This window comes from Artemia franciscana, chromosome 13 (genome assembly GCF_032884065.1).
Source record: "Artemia franciscana chromosome 13, ASM3288406v1, whole genome shotgun sequence".
In the NCBI taxonomy this organism is placed as follows: Eukaryota; Metazoa; Arthropoda; class Branchiopoda; order Anostraca; family Artemiidae; genus Artemia; species Artemia franciscana.
Window position 1 is genome coordinate 11,619,939 of NC_088875.1, and position 21,435 is coordinate 11,641,373.

The 21,435-nt window shown below is 35.4% G+C and overlaps 1 protein-coding gene across 1 annotated transcript in view; it reads right to left on the bottom strand.

Annotated features, from left to right (window-relative positions):
• Window positions 1–9,213: 9,213 nt before the first annotated feature.
• The window catches only part of LOC136034525 (neuropilin and tolloid-like protein 2), an 82,684-nt gene continuing 70,462 nt past the window's right edge, over window positions 9,214–21,435 (bottom strand). Inside the window, exons 7-9 of the mRNA XM_065715751.1 lie at window positions 15,409–15,521; window positions 10,898–11,041; window positions 9,214–9,859 (exon numbers count right to left, since the gene is read on the bottom strand). Coding sequence (XP_065571823.1) covers window positions 9,359–9,859; window positions 10,898–11,041; window positions 15,409–15,521 — 758 coding nt within the window. The 3' untranslated portion in view covers window positions 9,214–9,358. The remainder of the gene's footprint in view (window positions 9,860–10,897; window positions 11,042–15,408; window positions 15,522–21,435) is intronic.

Consider the following 21,435-nt stretch of genomic DNA (forward strand, 5'->3'; position numbering starts at 1 on the left):
GGTTTTGGCATAGTGATATCAAGCTTTAATTAGGGCTTTAGGGTTACTTGATAGAGTCTGATTGCATGTATATAAGTATTATACGATTAATTAGTAAATCCCTCAATTAAAAGATAAATTGTTGTGATATTGAAGCAGTTATGGAAGTTTGAAAGATAAACATGTAAGGTTATGTTTTGTTGTGGGCATGCCAAATTTTCACCTGCACTATCCCATCGGCGTGCTAGCTACATTTGGAAACCCGCTAAAGATGTGTGTAAGATTTCATTTTGTTTCTGGCAAAGCTGTATCCGGGAAAGGGTTATATGCCCCCCCCCCTCCTCTCTTATTGTTGCTCCGACCTGTAAATTTGTCTTAAAGATGCAGGTAAAGAAAAAACCTTATTTGAGAGCGCTGTTAAACTTCAACGGGAGGTAAACTCCTTCTTATTCAATCTCTTACCCTCTAAACAAAATAGTTTTCGTAGGAACGAATTATTTGGTGAGTCATGAGTACACAATTTTTTTCGTTTTGAATAGCTCCCAGAAGATTAAAGTAGCTTTTTTGTATAAAAATCCCCCGAACCTTCCCTCCCATTTTTTTTTTTTTTTTTTTTTTAGTTCTGAAGTTTTGCCTCTGTAAATGAAAATGGTTGTATAGAATGGTAGCTAATCAGAGGTAATTTTTTGTTAGATTTTTATTTTTGAACAGGTCAAGAAGTGCTCATATGAACGAATCATTTGATCAACCATGAGCACACAATTCTTTACGTTTAGAATAGATGAAGGAGGTTGAAATAGCTTTTTTGCACTCTAGTAATCCAAATACTTTTTCTAGTAATGAAAAAGGCTGAGGAGAAGTTTTTGGGGTATTAGGGGTAATTTTGTCGTTAAATTTATACTTAGTACGAGGTTCAAAAGTGTTCATGGGAAGGAGTCATTTAATAAATCATGAGCACACAATTCTTTACATTCGGAATAAATACCAGGAGGCAGAAATAGCTTTTTTGCAAAAAAGTAAGTTGAGCCTTCTCCTCCCCAGTTTATTTTTTTATATTCTTACTTCTAGCAATGCAAAAGGCTGAGGAGAAGGTATTGGGCTATTGGGGGTAATTTTGTCGTTAAATATTTATATTTAGGACGAGGTTCATAAGTGTTCTTTGGAAGGAGTCATTTGATCAGTTATGAGCAAAGATTCTTTTTACGTTTGGAATAGCTTCCAAGAGGTTGAAATTGCTTTTTTGCAAAAAAATGTAAGTTGAGCCTTTCCCTCTCCAATTTCATTTTTTTTTTTTAATTTACTTCTAGTAATGAAAAAGGCTGAGGAGAAGTTTTTGGGGTATTAGGGGTAATTTTGTCGTTAAATTTATACTTAGTACGAGGTTCAAAAGTGTTCATGGGAAGGAGTCATTTAATCAGTCATGAGCACACAATTCTTTACATTCGGAATAGATGCCAGGAGGCTGAAATAGCTTTTTTGCAAAAAAGTAAGTTGAGCCTTCCCCTCCCCAGTTTATTTTTTTTGTATTCTTCCTTCTAGCAATGCAAAAGGCTGAGGAGAAGGTATTGGGCTATTGGGGGTAATTTTGTCGTTAAATTTATATTTAGGACGAAGTTCATAAGTGTTCTTTGGAAGGAGTCATTTGATCAGTTATGAGCAAAGATTTTTACGTTTGGAATAGCTTCCAAGAGGTTGAAATAGCTTTTTTGCAAAAACATATTTTGAGCCTTCCGCTCCCCATTTTTTTTCTTTTGAATTTTTATTTCTAGTAATGAAAAAGGCTGAGGAGGAAGTAGCAAGTTATTGAGGGTGATTTTGCCGTTTAATTTATATTTCGGAAGAGGTTCAGAAGTGTTCGTTGGAACGAATAATTTTATCAGTCATGAACAAAGATTCTTTATATATTTGGAATTGCGTCCGGGAGGTTGAAATAGCTTTTTTTTTTAATACCTTGAGCCTTCCCCTCCACATTTTTTTTCTTTTGAAATTTTGACTCTTGTTCTGAAAAATGCTGAACAGAAGGTAGTAGGTTATTGGGGATGATTGTGTCGTTAAATTTACTTAGGAAGAGGTTTGAAGTGATCATTGGGACTGATCCTTCAATCAGTCATGAACAAAGATTCTTTTTACATTTGGAATAGCTTCCAGGTGGTTGAACTAGCTCTTGCATAAGAATAACATGAGCATTTGTCTCTTCCTTTTGTTTAAAAGTGGAATTCTTTAGACTTATATTTTGGGAGAGGTTCAGAATGTTCATATGAATGAATCAATGGTTCCATAATGATTGCAGCATTTTTATTTTTTCTGGAACTGTTGGTTTACGTTTTGCGAGGGATTCGGGCTACTATTTGTACTACTGTTCAGGAAAAATATCTTAGAGTAGCTAAAACTCATTCTGACATTTTGAAATTTTACTTCAAAGCCTTGTAGAGCCTTTTTTTTTTTTAAATAACCAGAATCTTCTCTTGATTTTTTCCCCCGATTTTTAAAAACAAATGGAATAAAAACCGTATATATTTTCAGTGTTATGAATAGAAGTAGCATTTCTTTTTCATTCAGGCTGTTGAAATTTAGATTTTATTGTCTGTGATTGCATTAGAGCATTATCAGTTTGTAAATTGAAAAAAAAGTTTAAACTCATTTAAAAATTCAAACCCATGATTGAACCTGAATCGATAATAGAGTTGTTGTTATTATGGGGAATGATACCAGTGATAACTGGCCGTTTAGAATTTATTGGTTAATTAGTAGCCACGCATGTAGGATTTTTTTCTTGGGGGGGATGAGAGACAAATATAATAAACGGACTAAGAAATTATATAAAATGCAAAACTCAAGATTCTGGGTCTAGAGAAGGGGGATACTGGCCCAAAGGTCTACACATGTGCACGTTCTTTTTTATTAAAATCAAGGGTTCTTCACTGATTTGAATAAGAGACGTTGCAAGCAGGTCTGTATCCAGAATTTTTGTTCAGAGGGGTGGGGGGGGGGGGCAAAGAATTGCGAAGAAGGCGTTTAACTACCGTGGAGTTTGTCTAATGGTCTCAAAAAAGGTTTTTTTTAAGCTGTGGAAATATTTTTACCTTATAGGAAGAATTTGTTTTATTACTTGTATTTTAACGACCAATTTATGAGTCAGAGAAATAGTTGGGGTTGGATGTTAAAACTTGATAACCCCACTTAGATATGGCCTTGGTTATAAGCTTTGGAAACATCAGATGATATTGCTTTCTTCTGTTGTGTCTTTTTTTATATATTTTTTAAAGCTTTTGTATGTGAAATTCATTGAAAAATTTTTAGCTAAAAACAAGAATCTTGGTACATTTCGTTTTATTTTATCCATGTGTTCTTTTTTACATAATTCTAGAATCTAGAATTCAGTGTTGTTTCTGATGGAAATAGTTTTGTTGATTGTTATTTGGAAATCTTTTTTTTTTATTCTGTTATAGGTGTATGCTGTCCGTAGATAGTTGTATTCTATGAGTGTTTGTGATTTTCAGTACAAAATTACTTCTTAATGGAGTTGTTGGCGATAAGCTTCTTTCTTTTCTTTAGACTGTAGACTTATTACGGTGAAGTTAATTTCAACTGACTGTATATATTACTAAAATTTGTTAATTTGGGTTTTGTGATTTTTTTTCCCCTTTCTTTTTTGAATTGTTGGGTTTCGTAATACATTTTGTCTTGTGAAAATGTTCTTTGTTGTTTTTATTCAGCCTCGTTTCTGTAGGGATAACAACTGCCTTTCAGATGTAATTACTGACAATTTTTGAAAGACAGTACAGTAAATTCTACGAAAAATCTGGTTCAATCCCGCTTTCTAGGGCTAAAATGAGGAAAGGGTGAGATGGCTAGTACATGTTTGCAGATGAAGGATGACCGATTGTCAAGGGTTGTCTTTGTCGACCAACCGTTTAGGTACAAATGAAAAGCAGGTCGTCCACGAACGGGGTGGGAGGATGTCATAAGGAAAGATTTAAGGAAATTCAATGCTTTGTGGGGGGGGGGGGGGGTGTAAAGAGGGAGACTTTGTATAGCCTGGGATGAAGGAGGAGCGTGCGTAGGTGTGTTGAGCTCATGTGACTCGGTGCTGCAGTGAGTTGTTAGTAGTAGTATTGAAAAACATAGGATGATATATTGTGTAGTGTTGTAGTTGAAATGGAAATTAACGTATCTTGATGCAGAATAAGAATATGTACAGAAGAATTACTGGGCTAAAAGCAAGATCAACATCTAAATGGAAGCAAAGAAAATTGACAAAAATTAAGTCTAGTTACTGGAAGTCATATAATAAATTCTCGACATTGTACACAGATAATTGTGTATAATTGCCTAATGGATAGACAATTATTGAATTATAAAAAAATAGACAGTTGTGTCTTCGGTAGACATTGAACAGCCAGTGGACAGAACGAGTCATCAACGAGGAAATACACCGCGTTACTAACCATACTTCTACTCTTGAAATTACCCGAAGACACAGTTGGATGTACTGGGGCAAATAATTTGGATGAATAAAGGGAGGCTGCCACTTGATCTGTGGGAATGGGCTCCCTCTGGTCTCAACAAACAAGGAAGGCCGAATATTACCCTTGACAGGCTCCTTGAGAAGGAGGTAAAGCTGTCAACCTCTTTGATGGGGGAGCTATGGCTGTGGGTGTATGACAGGTTAAGATTCTTTTTAAATCAAAAAATCCTTTATAATAGATTCTAACTAAACAACTGGGACTTAAACAAATATCTGTGAATGTTAGAGTCTTTTTCTGTTCTTTTAGTCGCTTTGTGTAGAACTTTTACGTACGTTTCTTATGGGTCAATTGGGAAAAAACCTAAAATCTACACTTCATGTCATCTGTATTATTGTAAATAGCTTCATGGAAGGTAAGTATCTGTATTTTAGGGTTTGAGTTTGTAACCGCCGAAGATTGGCTTGGTATAGGCTACCACACGCCTCTGCATAGTAATATTTCAGTACAATAGAATAATCTTTTTAATTGTGACAGAATAGATCGCATCCATAATTAATTTTAGTAGAATAATTCTTAAGTGAGGCAGTTGTGAACTCTGAAGTGTAAAATCACTGAAATGTAAAACTCACTGAAGTGGAAATTTTAGGACGTGTGTACTTACATTTCTACAGTATTACTTTTTCCTAAAGGGTTTCTAAAAAACCGTTTCTCACTTTTTTTCTATTTGATCTTGTTTAAGGTTTACGGCATTCCTTCTGATGATCATTGGAGGAAAATCCGTTTCCATACACAGACAAAACGAATATTTTCGGTGAAATGATAATAATAATAAAAGTGCATTTGCTTAATGTATAATAAGCAAAATAAGGAAAAAACAATTAACATTGAACCCTTCATAACGAAAACTGTATTATAGAAATTATTTCTGTTTATTGATTTTTTTTTACAATACAGTATTTTAAAAAAAGTTCCTTCTTTTTTCTCTCACTATTAATTTTTATATCCATATTTATATTTGTAACATATGGTTGAAATGTTTGAACCAGTGGAATTCTCAACTTCAGCTAAGCTATCAAATTCTGGTTTTCACGGAGTGTAATGGTAAAGTCACTTATACTAAAATTTTAAAGAAACTAAAATATATGATATTAAAGATGGCACTGGAAGACAAATCACCCACATTCGAGCCAAGGAATTGCTTTCCTTTTGAAAGAATCGCTGAAGGAGTTGTTGTTTTTTTTGGTCAATTTCATCGGGAAGTGAATAGTCTGTTACCCTTCAAGACCTTTAATATCAAAATTTTTTAAGTATATGCCGAAACTATTTGTTGATTAGCCTTACTCAGTTTACCAAACCATTTTATCACTTAGGTGAATCTCTTTCGCTGTTTTGAGTTACCACACATACCAACATGTCTACACTAGGGACTGTCGGTAAAGAAGGAGCGAGAAAGTCAGTTACACAGGGGCTAAGAACCCTAGTGCATTTTACAACCCATAGTAGGCTACATTTTACCATGGCAAAATTGTTAAAACTCTGGTATTACCATTTACCATTTGTTGGATTACCATTTACCTATTGCCATTTGTTGAACTACCATTTACCCTATTATGATTTGTTGAATTACCATTTATTGTCAATATAATGAAGTTTATTATGGGTGGTTGGATGGTTAGGAAGTAAGGATGGGCTGGGGAGGTAAGGGTGAGCAGGGGGTAAGGTTGGGCTACGAGAGGAGGGAAGGAAAGTTAAGTATTGATGAGTGATGGAGATTGTTTTTGTAGTGTTATTTTTTTTTTATTTATCTATTATTATTTGCATTTCAGTTATTTTTATTATTGTTGTTTCTACTTATTTTCAATTTTTATTTGTATGTCGCTTATTGATAATTGATTAAATTAAATACTGGATTTAACAGCTAAGCAGCCACGTGGACTTTTGTACGATCACAAATTCTTGAAGATTTTTCTCCAGCGCGAAAGTGCTGTTATTTATTTATTTGTGAATGTTAAAAATAAAAATATGAACTTGAACTCTCATTCTATGGGAAATGGGTCAGTCTTTTGGATGGGTGTACAATAATGTATGAGGACTTACTGTTTACGTACTGTACATACAATTTTCAGACTTACATTTTTGTAGATTCGTCTCAACGTGGACCTCAAGATTTGACTTAAAGGCGGAGGGAGAGGTAAATTAAAAGACAGTGTGTATTTCAGTATTAGAATAGTATAGCTACAATATCTCAGGAATGGCTTAGGGTTTACAATTGAAACTTACATGGGAAGAAGAAGGGGGAATATGTGGCAAAGAGACTTCAAGTCTAGGCGATAAAAAAAATTCATGCGAAGGTGAATGAGGAAAAAAATTGTCTGTTCCACCAAAACCTGTTGGTTCTGATGGCTCCTACTGAACGTAAAATGTCATAGTGTTTAAGCGTCGAGGTATATCAAAGGATACCTTGTTTTGGCAGTTTACCAAAAGGACTTGTCTGCAATGTCTTGAGAACCGACTGGGATATCAAGTTGAGACTTTCAGTGTTGAAGGGGAATGCAAGTGAATTCTAAACTATGACTTTGGGGAAAGGGTAGAACTAATCAAAAGACGTTATCCAGGACTTTGGTCTGGGGAGAGGTTTCGCCACACACAAAATTTACGTGCAAAATTTGCATCAACTAAATTGATCATTTCCTTGCCAGAAATCTACAGTCTAATGGTTATGGAGAACTAGGTTCTGTTGGCAACCTTCGACTTTAATTTTTCAAACAGTTCAGTCTGTTTTTTTATTGACCTCAGTTGTGAGGGGGGGGGCAATGGGCAAGCTAGAGAAGAAGTGCAAATCAACCGTCTTAGATTAAACCTATCTTTACGATAGTTGTCCAAATTGTTCAATTCGTTTATTGTGGACAAGGGTCATACTTCGCTTACTTTTCATTACCGTGAACCACTACTACTAGCAACTCAAAGCAGTGCCAAGCCGCCTGAGACCAACACAGCTATGCACGCTCCTCTCCCATATCAATCTATCCAAAGCCTCTTTCTTAAAACCTTTCCCAAAAGTACTATGGACAATGTAAACACTCAGTCTCATTTTGATTGTCGGTATTTTGTTATTAGCTTCGCTTTGACTCTATTTGTGACACGTGACTTGCGATCGCAAATCTGCCAATAAAAATCTTGGTTGTGTTTGAGGAATTTGGGATTTATGTTTAGAAACGTTTTTTGTTCATTGTTAAAATCGTGTGGCCATATACTTGAGGGGTGAAAAAAGCGAGATGTCTGTCCTTATACGACAGTTTCTGGTCATTTTGGGAGATGAATTTGTTGTTATGGAGTATAAAGCTAAGAATCAGTAGGTTGGTGTGACGCTAAAATCTCAAATGGTAAAAGTGAAAATAATCGATTTAATTTATGGACGGTTCAATGGCCCTTGTTCTCACAAAACGTAATTTGGTTAACTCCATATATCCAAGAAAATCACAGACATTGCAATTGATTTTCTTCTAAAAAAGTACCCTAGAAAAATGAAAATGCAAACTTTGATAGAAATGCCCCATTTTGACTTGATCTGGGAAAAAGTGGCTTGAAATTCTGAATCTGTTTACCTATTGTCATGCCATCCTTATATTAATTTTTTTTCATAAGGTAGCATCAAGAAGTGAGTTAAAATCCCCGGGCCGAAGCCTCACAGGGAGTGGCATAATTTCGTTAAAATCCTGGGCGGGGGGCAAAGTTGGAGCCAATTTTCCCAAATCAGGTGGAAATGATAGTAAAAAGTAAAAAATAAGCCATTTGGTACAATAAAGATACTATTTAGTACTATAAAATTATTATAAAGGTACTTCATAGTACTACAGAGGTAAATATGTACTAAAAAACTGATTTGTTTCTATGCATGCTTGAATTATGCGGGTTTATCTTAGTTTTGACAAGATTTTGGAAGATACTGAATTTCAGCTGGGGGGGGGGGGAAATTGGGTTATGGGGGGCAAACCAAGGTTTGGGAGGGGCAGCTGCCCCCTGCTCCATAGATTATCACGCCCCCGTTCATTGGGGTGTTAAATTGTTTGTCTTTAATTTCAAATTTGACAACTTTCATTTTCTATATCAAATTTATTTTCTTTATTTCTACTAAGTAAAAAACTGTAAATATAACGGGCAAGGCCGTATCCACGATTTTTTATAAGGGGGAGGGGTTACAAAAGAATTTTTTCGGGGAGGTTAATATAGAAAAAACTTGAAAAACACATCAAAAATTTGTTTATATTTATTTTTGTTACTTTTTTTACGAGACGGACATCAATTTCGGGGGGGGGGGGGGGTTCAAACCCCCTTGTCTGCCCCTCTGGATACGGTCTTTATAATGGGATTTGCTCTAAAAATATTGGAGCGAATTGGCGCCATAGTAACCATGCTAAGAATGTAATTAAAGGAGATGGTGAGAGAAGCATTGCTTGTAGTTTTTCTCTTTCACTACCGGATACACCACTGCCGTAAACTGTCATGGTCATCTGCATGGTATTCTTTAAAAAAGGAGATCATAGACAAAGGGAATCATCCAGAACCTTATCCCTGAGGCCAGTCTTGGATCTTGACATTCCTTGGTGACGGTCTAGTAAATAGTGCGGGCACATTTTTTTGCAACTTGAATTTTCTACTCATCTGTTAAACATGAGCTCAAATAAATTTAAAAAACACCCATTATTTCACAAAAAAAAATCTAAGAATGTTGTACTATGGAAAAAGAATAATTTTAAAGTATAGACAGGGGAAAAAAGAATATGGTCTAATCAAACGAAACATTGATAAAATGAAAAGGAAATCTAAAACTAAATAACAATTATGACTAGAACATTAAGGCACTTGGATATTTTCTGTAAATAATTGAGCAAAATTAGTCCAATCCCTTTTCACATTTTAGCTAAAACGTCTGCTCTCCCTTTACTTTGTTCTGCCATTTCAATTACTGCCTCTGACCTAAAGTCATCTCTTGGATGATCATATCTAATCAGAGGTGACTTCTGTAAAGGGAAGAGGGCACTTCGTAAAGGAGTAGCTGTCCAACCACTTCGAGGTGGTTCTGCACTCCGCATAAAGGTTGGCATCCAGCCAGGCTTATGCGAATCTGAAGAGTTACTAGTTCGACCACTTTCACGAAAAAGTGAATCCCGTGTTTGAACTTCACAATCAACCATTTCAACGTGGGCATCACTTTCATCATCGTATTCAACTTCTGCAGCTATATATGTTATCTCACCATTTGCTGCACCAGTTTCAGACGGAGGATGTCCATTTACTTTTTGTCCATTATATTTATCTCTTTGTATTGATTGTAAATTTGTTCTAGACCCTTCAAGAATTGATCTAGCTGTTTCATCTAGTCGATCTTCTCGGGATCGAGAGCGTCGAGCCTGCAAAAATGAATCGAATGAAGATAATGAAGGTAATTAATGAAGTTAATGTAGGTAATAAAAGAAGATAATGAAGGTAATTAATTGAGTTAATGAAGGTAATTATAAATATGTCAGTCTTTTACTTACAGCTATCATATGATAGCTGCCTGATCAAGATAGATCAAGATTTTTTCGAGCCTGATCAAGATAGGGGCCATCGTTTTCTGTTTTTCAATGTATGTTTCAGAATCAGGCGTATTAAAAACATGTGTTATGTTTTTTTTATAACATGATTTCTAATACCAGACACGGTAATGCCTAATATGCCCTACTGTAATCAAAAGTAACTTTATACAGTCTATCCTAACCTGACTTTCCACCTTAGATCACATCAACTGGTAGCGGTGGCAGTAACATATCAATATTGATAAATTGCTCCCCTTTTGCCCGTTTTAAAGAGAAAGAAATTTATTGTAACTAACGAACAACAACTATTGTTTAACGGACACCCCAAGAAGTAAAAAACTTGTCTGAGTAGGCACCAGAAACTGAGTAAAGCTGAATAAAGCACCAGAAACCTCATAGCAAAAAAAATTCGTCAAACCTGTTATTTTGTTCATACCCCGAGTGGCCCCAATTACTATTCTATTTATTTACCTCCCCCACCAGAAAAAAACTTCCTTCTATGTTCCAATTTCTATCGCGACTGCTAAAAGAGAGTACGGCCGAAAATCAAGGCCGGGAAGAGGAAGAAGACTTCCAGAAGAAGAGATTTTGAGAAGCAAAGGCTTTAGGCCTCATAAACCCTGGGGGAATAAGATATACAAAGATCACAATTGTAACAGCTTTTTAGTCTATTAAGTACCTTAATAGGAGTGTAAAAACATAAAATCAAAGGAATTTAATGTCAGAAAAAATGGGGGGCAGCTGCCTCTCCCCTGCTTAGGCCTAGAACTGCCACTGATTTTGAGGTGGATCACCTTAATTTAAACTAGCGTAATCTAACTATTTCAATCTTTTATTCTATATAAAAGAAATTAAAGTAAAAATAAATACCTTGTATGTTCGATGATCTTGTCGTAATTTGCTAAAGCAATTATATAAGCATGCTCCACAAATTCCCAGAACTAACAGTATCCCAATGACCATGATCATTATTAGATCCTTTGATGCCTTTGCTAAGAAGCTCATTGTCTTTTTCTAAAAGAAAAAAAAAACAAGATATATTGGTAAACTAAATGTTACATTGGTAAATCTTGTAAAATATATTGGCAAATGTTGGCTCAAAAAGAAACTTGTCTCAAGGGTGTTATTTTCACCCTTTTCGATTTTCTTCTTATCCTATGCTTCAGATTACTTCTTTCAGAGTAGTCTCGGGCAGAAAAACTTGAAACATTTGCTTTAAAACCCGAATCTGGGCCATCGGAAGCTTTTGAAGCTTCTTATGGCAACCATTGGGTTCAATTGTAGGAGGCTTGTGCCCCTAGGTTTTTTTCACTCCCCCTGGATTTTAAAAAATACCTTGTTTTGTGGTTATTCTCATTTTTCAAAAAAAAATCTGGTATTTTCAATGAAAAATTGAAAATGACGGAGAATTCGCCCCGTCACCTTCGCTAGATACTGAAAAATATCTTTTTGGGGGTATTGACATTTACAGAAACAATTCAGGAATTTTCATTGAAAAAAATGGCGAATTTGTCTTTCCCTTAGGTTTAAGTAAAACCATTTTTGGGGTATTTTCATTTAAAAATGCTTTATTCTGTCATTTCATTGAAAAAAATGTCAAATCCCACATCCTAGATAATGAAAAAAATCATTTTGACCACCTCGCCCAAATTTTCGTGAATTGAAACTACTTTTTTCAACCCCTCCCTCCCTCGAGTAACCTACCTTTGGAAGATTAATACCTATTTAAATATGGACATGACACATTACGCTGGCTTTCCAATTTAATCCATCAAAAGAAGGGTAATTTCAAACCATAGTATAGATGAAACCGTGAGTTTGGCAAGCTAACGGTTAGACAAATTCCCAGGCAAAACGTCTGAATTTTAGCTGCTAGGTTAGATGGAAAACGCCGAGTTCTGTTGCAAGCACAAGTAAGTATGGTAGGGATGAAAGTCACCATGCCCGAGACAGATCCTTACTTATTACTGCTAGTATATAACTATCCTATTAAACTTCAAAATAATCGTGAGTTCCTATTCTGGGTACAAAACCACTGGAAAAGTTTTATGTTCACCAGTTCTTAAGATAAGAGGAAATATTTGTTTCTAAAAAAATGACTATCACAGGCCCAGATGAGTCAAATTCATAGTTCTTGATTAGAACTGGCACTCAGACAATATTCAGTTCTGCTACGAGTATAATTTATCATTATTTTTTCATTTAATACAAAGATTTGGGTCGCTTTCATACTATGAATTAGGGTGTGCCAATTGACAAGAATGAAGGGAGGAGGGGCTAAGATACTTTTATTTTTAAAAGTGAAGATACAAAAAAGATATATTTTAGAATCTAGAAGGGAGGGGACACTTTTACTTTTCCTTGATTTTTTTTTTCAATTGAAATATAAAAAAGGGTATTTTCAGAATCAAGGGCGAGGGGCATTTTTTGCAACAAAAATAAAAAAGAATATTTTCCAAGATCTTGGGTTGGATAATAAAATCTTCCTCTCTTCTCATTTGGCACCCCTGCTATGATGACACGGTAGTCAAAAACATTCCCACAAAAAAATGCATCTTCTTGCCAAGTGTGCCTCATTTCAGTCAATCATCTGCACAGGTTCACCCTTTTTTTTTCGAAAAATATACTAAGCTTTGTACATAGGACTGTCTGGGAGATTTCACATGAACGGCAATTGTTACAGATTTGATCATATAGTGATCAATACTAGGTTGTAGCTCACTGTATGGCTATTGGCTCTGACAAAGCAAAGGAAGACGTGGTCTCGTGTTGAAGTATTAGCTTCAAAAACCGTTAGTCTTGTATATTTAACTCTCTTCAAAGGTTCTTGATTAGTCACAAAATATGTATTAACGTTTTAGGTATGAAGAGTGAAAATTGATTACAATATATACCAAAAATTAAAACAGATAAATTAAAATATATCTTAAAAGAAAACTAAAAATTAAGCTGTTGGGCAGCCATAGTTTAAAACTCGCTAACATTTCCCGAAAAATAATCATATGGGTGTTATACTTTATTAGAGGATAAGGTGTCGTAAAGGTCCTTAAAAAGTTATAAAACATACCACGACCACCCATGCTTTAATTTGTAGTCATAAAGATTTCAAATTTCGCGGCTAACAGAAGAAACAATCATTTGTTACATTTTTTGACGACATTTGGATAAAAGTATTTTTGTTTCGAATTTTTGCAAATGTCGATAGCTTGCTTAACTAAAGAAAATTTTGGCAAATATCCAATGACTTCTAGCAAAGGAATCATGCAAGCTTTCTATTCGTATATCCTTCGTATGATGCCGGTTTGATCTTGTCTGTCATTACTTGATGAACTCAAAAGGCCCTGATAGGCTGCATTTTGTGAACCAGATTCAATTACATATAATCGGTAACTAAGTAAATCAGATATTCATATCTCATTACCTAGTGACTCAATCAAGACGATTATGTAATAGACAAATTTTAGCCTTTTTTTCATATTAAGTGGATTTTTTCTATTTTGCATATTATACACTGCTTGGAGACTGAGCTAATTACAGTTTTTCTTCAAGATTAATTTTATATTTCAATTTCAAAACGCCCCATAACTTAGTCATTTTGTCGGTGGTAATTCGAAATGTGGTAAAGTGTATTACATAAATTTTTGAGGATATCGGAAGGACTGTGAATTTTTTTTTACTTTTTGGAAGTTATTAATAAGCAAAATACCTATAAAACCAGGATTTCCTGATATTTCCTAGATTTCTAGATAATCTAGCTTTTCTAAATATTTAGATAATATCTAGATTTTCAGATTTTCCAGGATTTCCTAGATTTCGAGATATTCCCTTTTTATGCATTTTTTGTAAGCGCTCCTATTTCTCAGTATCCCTGTGACCAAAAAAAGAATACATATAAGCATATCTATGCCGATTAAGTACTGTTATCTTGAAGGTTGTGTCTGGGGGAGGGGGCTACCGGTTTTGAAACTCCACCCCTGGAATTTTTTGTTCCAGTCGTAAAAAAGTAACAAAAATACATAAGAACAAATTGTCGATTCGTTTTTAAAAGTTTTTTATATCTCCACCCCGTGAAAAAAAAAAATCCTGAATATAGCCTTGTGTATCTTATATCCCTTAGCCTACTATCATCAGTGACAATGAAGGTCAATTTCGCCAAATTTCGTTTAAATCCACTAACCTATTCCGCCGTAAGTCCTCAGTAATAGAAATTGGGTGACCCCAGCCCCAAGAATGGTCAGGTTGTGGCTAGGCACACAGAAGCCACAACTAGGACGTCATTATTGGTTTACACCAAGTTAGGATCCAAACTCCCTGTCTTGTATATGTACTAATGACAAGAATTTAGGGACGTCTCCCCTCTTTACTCTCCTTGCTACTCTATCGATTAGATTTTGATAGGGTAGCTTGTATCGTCGCTGCTTAAGCTAAGACATAACTAGCCATAATTAGGACATATTTCTCAATTATCACCAAGATAAACTAGGATCCAAACTCCCTATCTTGTATATAGGCTAATAAATGAAGTTTAGGGACATATACCCTTCAAACAATCTTTTAACTATTGATAGGGTAGCATCTGTCGTCATTCTTTTCAAAATTCATCAGTAATGAGGATTGGCTGTGCTTAAATCTGGACCGCATCTACATTCTCATAAAGAGAGATTTCGTATTCTTAAAATGTTTTACTTCGTCACCATTTGCGCATCCATCCAACTTGACAATACCAACATCTGCTAATCAAGTGACTTTAAAATTTTAGTCTCTTGTTCAGTTTCAAACAGTTTGTGGTAACGAACTGCAAGCAACCGAATAGTAACCGCAACTCTAATAAACGGAATTTTGATATCAATAGATACATTAAAAGAATCATATTTTTATGCTAATTTTAAATATATCAATTTTAGTCCTACGCATCAAATATTACTAAAGTATTTTATTGTTTTTTAAGGTAGAGTTGTGAGAAAGAGTCAAACTTTAGCGTACAGAATGGGGCGTTGAGGAGAAGACAGCCCCTTTCATATACGGGATAATTTCTCTTCGTTTTAATTTTAAATGTCACTCCTTACTTTCAGTTAATACAAACTTGTTTTTTTTATTTAATCAACCTAAAGCTCGAGTCCCCAATCTGTATTTATTGTATTCTGTATCACTGTAATCTATATTACTGCCTTTTTTTCGTAATTTATTAATGAAGAGACCTATAAAACGGCATTGTTTAAAAAATAGAATTTTTAGTCACTATTTGCTTGTAGTGTAGCATTTATTTAAAGAATATAAATTATTAATGAAAATGATGAGAAAAATGACTCATCTAAAGTAATTCACGACTAGCACTCATCTCACATGGAGCCAATTGGTCAAAAAACCTGGATATTCCTTACCTTACATCCTTCTTCGTCAAACTTTTGTCGGCAGTTAAAGCGGCCGTTACACTTGAGTGCTAAAGGTATGCACCGTGCATCTTCACAGTCAAATTCATCCAGAAAACAAGAGCCTAAAAAAGGATCAGGAATCCAAATTTTTTTTATGTTTCATACGGAGCGCAAGAAAACACGTGACTAAAAATTGTGAAAAAATGATGTATGTTTTTTTTTCTATTCGAAAAGCGATTTTTTGTTTTCTATTAATTATATCAAATCTTCAATGCTAAAGTGAAGAAATTTTTTTTCTGTGTAAAGTAAAGAGCAAGTTAAAAAGTGTAAACAAGCAGAAATTATCTTGAGCTTAATTTCATCCTAAAACGAAGAAAATAGCGACTCGGCTCAATACTAACCGAAACTCCAAAAAAAGCATAAAGATAATTGGTTTTTCATGCTGATTCCAAAAATACAAGATTTGCTAAGTTTAGTATTATCTATACAATGCTAAGATTCTGAAAAATTTGCCTGATTTTCGAAAATGGGAGGAAAACTCCCCAAAAAGCCAAAGAGCCTTAATGAACCATGAAACCGCTCCATAAGATTCAGCGTATTGGAGATCCCCACTGTAGAAGTTTCAAACACCCATCTGGAAAATGCGGAATTTTGGATTTTTTTGCTTGTTTTTTCCCCATGTGTGGTCATATCGAACTAATGGTCCTAGAATATCAGAAGACGGCTTATTAGAACTGAAACTAAAAGTTTCAGTACCTCTTTAAGTTATGAAAAAGATCAGAGGGTAACTAGTCATCCTCCCATTCCCATTTTCCCCCTAAACTTGTCCGATCAAAACTTAGAGATGGTCATCTTGTTTAGCATAGTTGAAAGGATAAATAATTATGCCTCGTTTGATTATAACTTGCCCCCTCCCCCCACAGGCCCCAGGGAAACAGGTTTAAGTTAATATTTAGTATCTACTATTTTAGAGTATCCAGGCATTTTGGGGGGGGGGTTATCTGATGGGAGGGATAAACTACGGGGAGAATTTTCCACAAGGATGGAAATTTCCGGGGGCAACCTTTCCATGAGAAAGTTTTCACTGGGGTGAAATAACAGAACTTCTATAAAAAATTCTTTCTATTTGTCTTACTTTCCAGGATGATTATTTGAGAGAAACTGTTCCTGAATACTAAACTGGAGAGTTCTACTAAACTGGAGTTTAGTAGAATACTAAACTCCAGTAAAACTGGAGAGTACTAAACGGAGAATACTAAACTGGAAATTTGACAGCAGGGAGGATGGTTGGAATAATTTTAGGAAAACAATATGTGAAGTTGCTGATGGTGTCTTAAGGAAGAAAGATAGGGCCGCAGCAAGAACATTAGTGAAAATTTTTATCTGTAATAGAGAAGAGAAGGGGCTTGTACAAGAATTATCTGAGTGATAGGTCATGTGAAAACAAAAGTAATGCAAAGAAAGCGGAGAAAGCATTAAAGTATGAACTAAGAAGGCGTGAAGTGGAGGCCATGGAATAATAAATTGAGAGAAAGTAGTCAATCTGGACTTGCATAGAATTGCAGGAAAAGATATAGAGGAAAATGAAAAAGTTTTTGATACTTTGGATGTGAACGAAGATTTGTTTAGGGAGGAAGAATTAGCGGCATTACTAAATGAATTAAAAAATAATAAGACTCCAGGTGATGGTAGTGTACTAAACGAGTTTCTTGAATATGGTGGTTCTGGGGTGAAAAATAAGCTACTGGAGATTATGCATATGATTTTTGAAAAAGAGGAAGTATCTAGCGATTTTAGAAAAACCTTAACTAAACCACTGTATAAGAAAGGCAACGAAAGTGAATGTGGTAATAATGGAGGCATTAGTCTGATGTCTGTAGGTAGCAAATTACTTAGTAACATCATCCTTCTTATATTGAGAGATGCTCTAGATTCACTTTTAAGAGAAGAACAGAGCGGTTTTAGAAAAGGTAGAGGGTATGTCGACCAAATTTTCAATCTTAGGTTGATAATTGAGAAGCTTGGGTTACCAAACACCTTTCGTCCTCAGTTTTATGGATTATGAACAAGCGTTTGATTCTGCAGATAGAACAGTTTTAACAAAATCAAATTTGCATATTAATTTTCCTTTTTTTTTCATCGAAATGGCTTTCTCAAAGTTTTGATCGGACGGTTTTGAGAAAAAAGGGGCGGAGGAGGGGGCCTAGCTGCTCTCCAATTTTTCGGTCACTTAAAAGGCCACTAGAACTTTTCATTTTATTTACAAACGTTTTTATTAGTAGTAAATATACTTAACTTAAAAAAAACTAACGTAACGAACTTCTATATTTGTATATTTGTATTACGTATATGACGGGGTTCGCCAAGTCGTCCATACTTCGCTCTTTAGACTAAAGTTTATTTGTTCCAATTCTTTTAAGAATGACCCCTGAATCACAAAGGCCGTTTAATTACAATAAATGGCTCTTTTGAAATTGAATAAGATACTTTAGCGTAAAGAGCGAGGTATTAAGGAGGGGACAAAACCCCTCAAATACGTAAAAATTTCTGTTCGTTCTAAGTTTTAATCTTGCTCCTTACTTTCAGCTGACTTTCTGGCCGTCCTGGCCGAGTGGGTTGGTGCGCTGGATTCGGGATCCTTTGTCTGAGAGGACGCGGGTTCGAATCCCAGTGTACCCAATTCTTCAGTTTGGGACGGGGGTCAGTGGCGTGACTCTGTAAGCTTAGCTAGAGTCGACCCAGTTCTAAATGGGTACCTGGAGAAATCTGGGGAAGAAAACAGGAAGGGTGTGCGAAAGCACAGGATGGTTGGCCCCTAACCCACCATTGCACTTCCTGGCTGAAGGGCCAAGAAACGGAGATCATAACCGCCGATAGGGACTGTAAAGTCTAATGCCGTATCCTTTACCTTTTACCTTTTTTTTACTTTCAGTTCAAAAACTTTTTTTTATATTAAATTTGTCATTATTTTTTTAAATAATGCCGGAGAATCCTTCTTGGAAATTTTCTTCCTCTATGATAAATTCCTCCATGGAAACATCCTCTCACTTAAGCCTCTCCCCACCACCGGAAAAATCCCCTCTTAAAACGTCTGTATGCTTCCCAATAATCAATACTGTATCTAAACAATGGACAAAGTTCATAACTTGCAGCCCTTCCCCCGGGAACTGTGGGGATTAAGTCGTCCTCAAAGACATAGTTATTTGATTTTTTAACTATGTTGAACAAAATGGCTATCTTGATTTTTGGATCCGATGACTTTGGGAAAAAATTAGCCTGGGAGCCCTCCAATTTGCTCTCCAAGGTGTCCTCCTTGGTTCCCTTCAATTTTTCTGGTCACTTAAAAAGGGCACTAGAACTTTTAATTTTCATTAGAATGAGCCTCTCACGACATTCTAGGACCACTGGATCGATACGATCACCCCTGGGAAAAAACAAATTTTACGAAGGAAGGGGGGAAGTTTCAGCGAAAATTGAATTGCCCAGAAGAAATTTTACAAGGGAAAGGTGTATTTTACGTGGGAAAAAATTCTACGGAGGAGTTTCCCTTAACGAAAGGGAATTATTTGGGGAGTGTGAGCCAGAGCCGGATTACCCACATTATTTGAGATACGGTCAGAGATTAAATTAAAAAAACAAGCTTTTTCAATTGAGAGTAAGGAGCAGCAGTAAAACTCAAAATTAACATAAATTGTTCCATACATGAAGGGCTTGCCCCAAACCTCAACACCTTGCTCTTTGAGCTACAGTTTGACTGTTGTTACAAATTTGTACGAAAGGAATAGTTTATGTTCGTTTTGAGTTTTAATGCTGTTCGCTTATTTTCAGTTGAAACATCTCGTTTTTTTTTTTGTTTAATCACACACAGGAATAAACCTTCAACATTTTCTCAGCTAGATTGCGGTTGCAGCGGTAGATGCAACCAAGCCTAGTAAAGATTAAAGAACGAACTCCAGAAAGTCAGACAGCAGAGTCATTCAAATATGACATCGTGCCCTATATGACACCATCTTGTACATGAAGATGTATTTTTCATCAAAGATCGTATTTCATTTTCAATATTATGTTTTGGTAGTTACAAAAAGCATGTAGATATTACAATTTCATTTCAAAAATAAGCTCTTAAGACAGCTCTCTACGATGTTCTGTTTCTAGCAATGAAAGAAAAGACGAGAAACATAAGAGGACACGTTAGTGCTACTCACGCAACAATATGATTGTCCTGCTGTTCATTGTGGGGGGGGGGGGCTCTAACATTACTGCTTTTGGTTTTTGATAATAGTGATTCAAAAATATAGTTTTCATTTCGTTCCAACACCATTTTGACCGTTTGCAGGCTATTTTTCGGAATTCTCATTGATTTGTTTTGATAATAAACTTTTAAAATTAAGGTTAATCGAAATCCTAGTTACCATCCTAGCTTCAAATGAAATCAGCTTCAAGTGAATCTAGTTAAATCAGCTTCAAATGAAAGTTTTGTTCTCACTTGGCAGTTTTTCACGGTTTGTTTTTTATTTATTTTAGGGGTTGTTTGTTTTGCAGTTTGTTTTTATCTTTCTATTTTTGCGCTGAAGACACCTGAGCGGAGGTCATAGCCAAGATATTTGTTCCATTTAAATTTGTTCACTGGCTGGAGCTATCCTCGTCTTTTCTTCCCTATGCATATCTTTTCCTCTTCTTGTGATGTTTAGCCAGTGTGGTCTCAATAGAAACCCATGGGATCAGTTTCCATCAACTGTTATTCGTGTTGGTATTTACACTGCGTCATCGATTCATGAACATAATAACATAGCGATGTACACATTGATTGAATGAAGTGATATACTTTCTAATATATTTTAAGTAAAAATAAATTTTTTTATTGAAATTAAGGAGCAACATTAAAACTTAAAACGAGCGGAAATTTGTCTATATATTAAGGGGAACTACAGCTTCCTCACTCCTCACTCTTTACGCTAAAGCTATTAAATTTCTTTAAATATTTCACTTTTATTGAACTCAATTGAACTACAGAGATTTTAAACACATTTCTCTACAGAATTTCTTCCAATCCAAAGCAGTCTGGGTAAAATCCTAGCTCTACTTTTCAGTGGCATGTTTCAGCAGTCTTTCTTGAAGAATTATGACAGAACGCAAAATTTTAGCGCAAAGAGCGAGGGTTGAGAAGAAGTAGTCCCCCTCATATACTGAAAAATTAGGTTCTAAAGGGGTTGACCCTATGGTGGCTACCATGACAAAAATACTAAGTAAATAACTAATGAATGTACAGCATTGCATGTAAATTATCGTCGATGTTGCCAATAGCTGTCGAACCAAATGGAGTTGTGGTTTTGTCAAGGTTCTTGTCATTTATGTTTAGTGACAGTATGACACTGAAACCTAATGGCATAAAAATGATGGTAAATAATCACAATTTATAAAATTATGATAATTAAGAGCGTTGTCGTCCTAACGACACTAAATCTCATTATAACTAAGCTTTACAATAGACCAGATTCAAGTGAACCATCTCTTATCATCTGTTCTGCTACGACACGATATTTTCTTGGAAGAATAAGAAGATAAGTCAGCGAACCACGATTAGAGTATTTGAAGCTACAGTGATGAATGTGGTCAAATATGGTTCTGAAGCATGGATGCAATGAAAAACGAAGGTTTGATAATTTATTTGGTCTAAATAAATTACTTTTAAGTAGGAGCTGAACTATCTAAAAATCTTGCTTCATCACATTCATCATGGCTATATTTAATGAATTTTAATTTGTGTTACAGAGTAGTCTCAGAGAAGATTTGCTAGTTATTTTCAAGAGAAATTACCTCCGGATTGTTTTTGTGCACCCGGCTGACTGACCGTATTTCATATAGTAGGCCGTACGAAAAGTGTGGTTCCATCCCGCTTTCTAGGGCTATAATGAGAAAAAGGTTGAGATGGCTAGGGCATGTTCTGCGGATGAAACACGAAAGATTCCTGAAGATTGTCTTTTTCGGCCAACCGTCTTGGGCTAAACAGAAAACAGTTCGTCCATGGTTGGGATG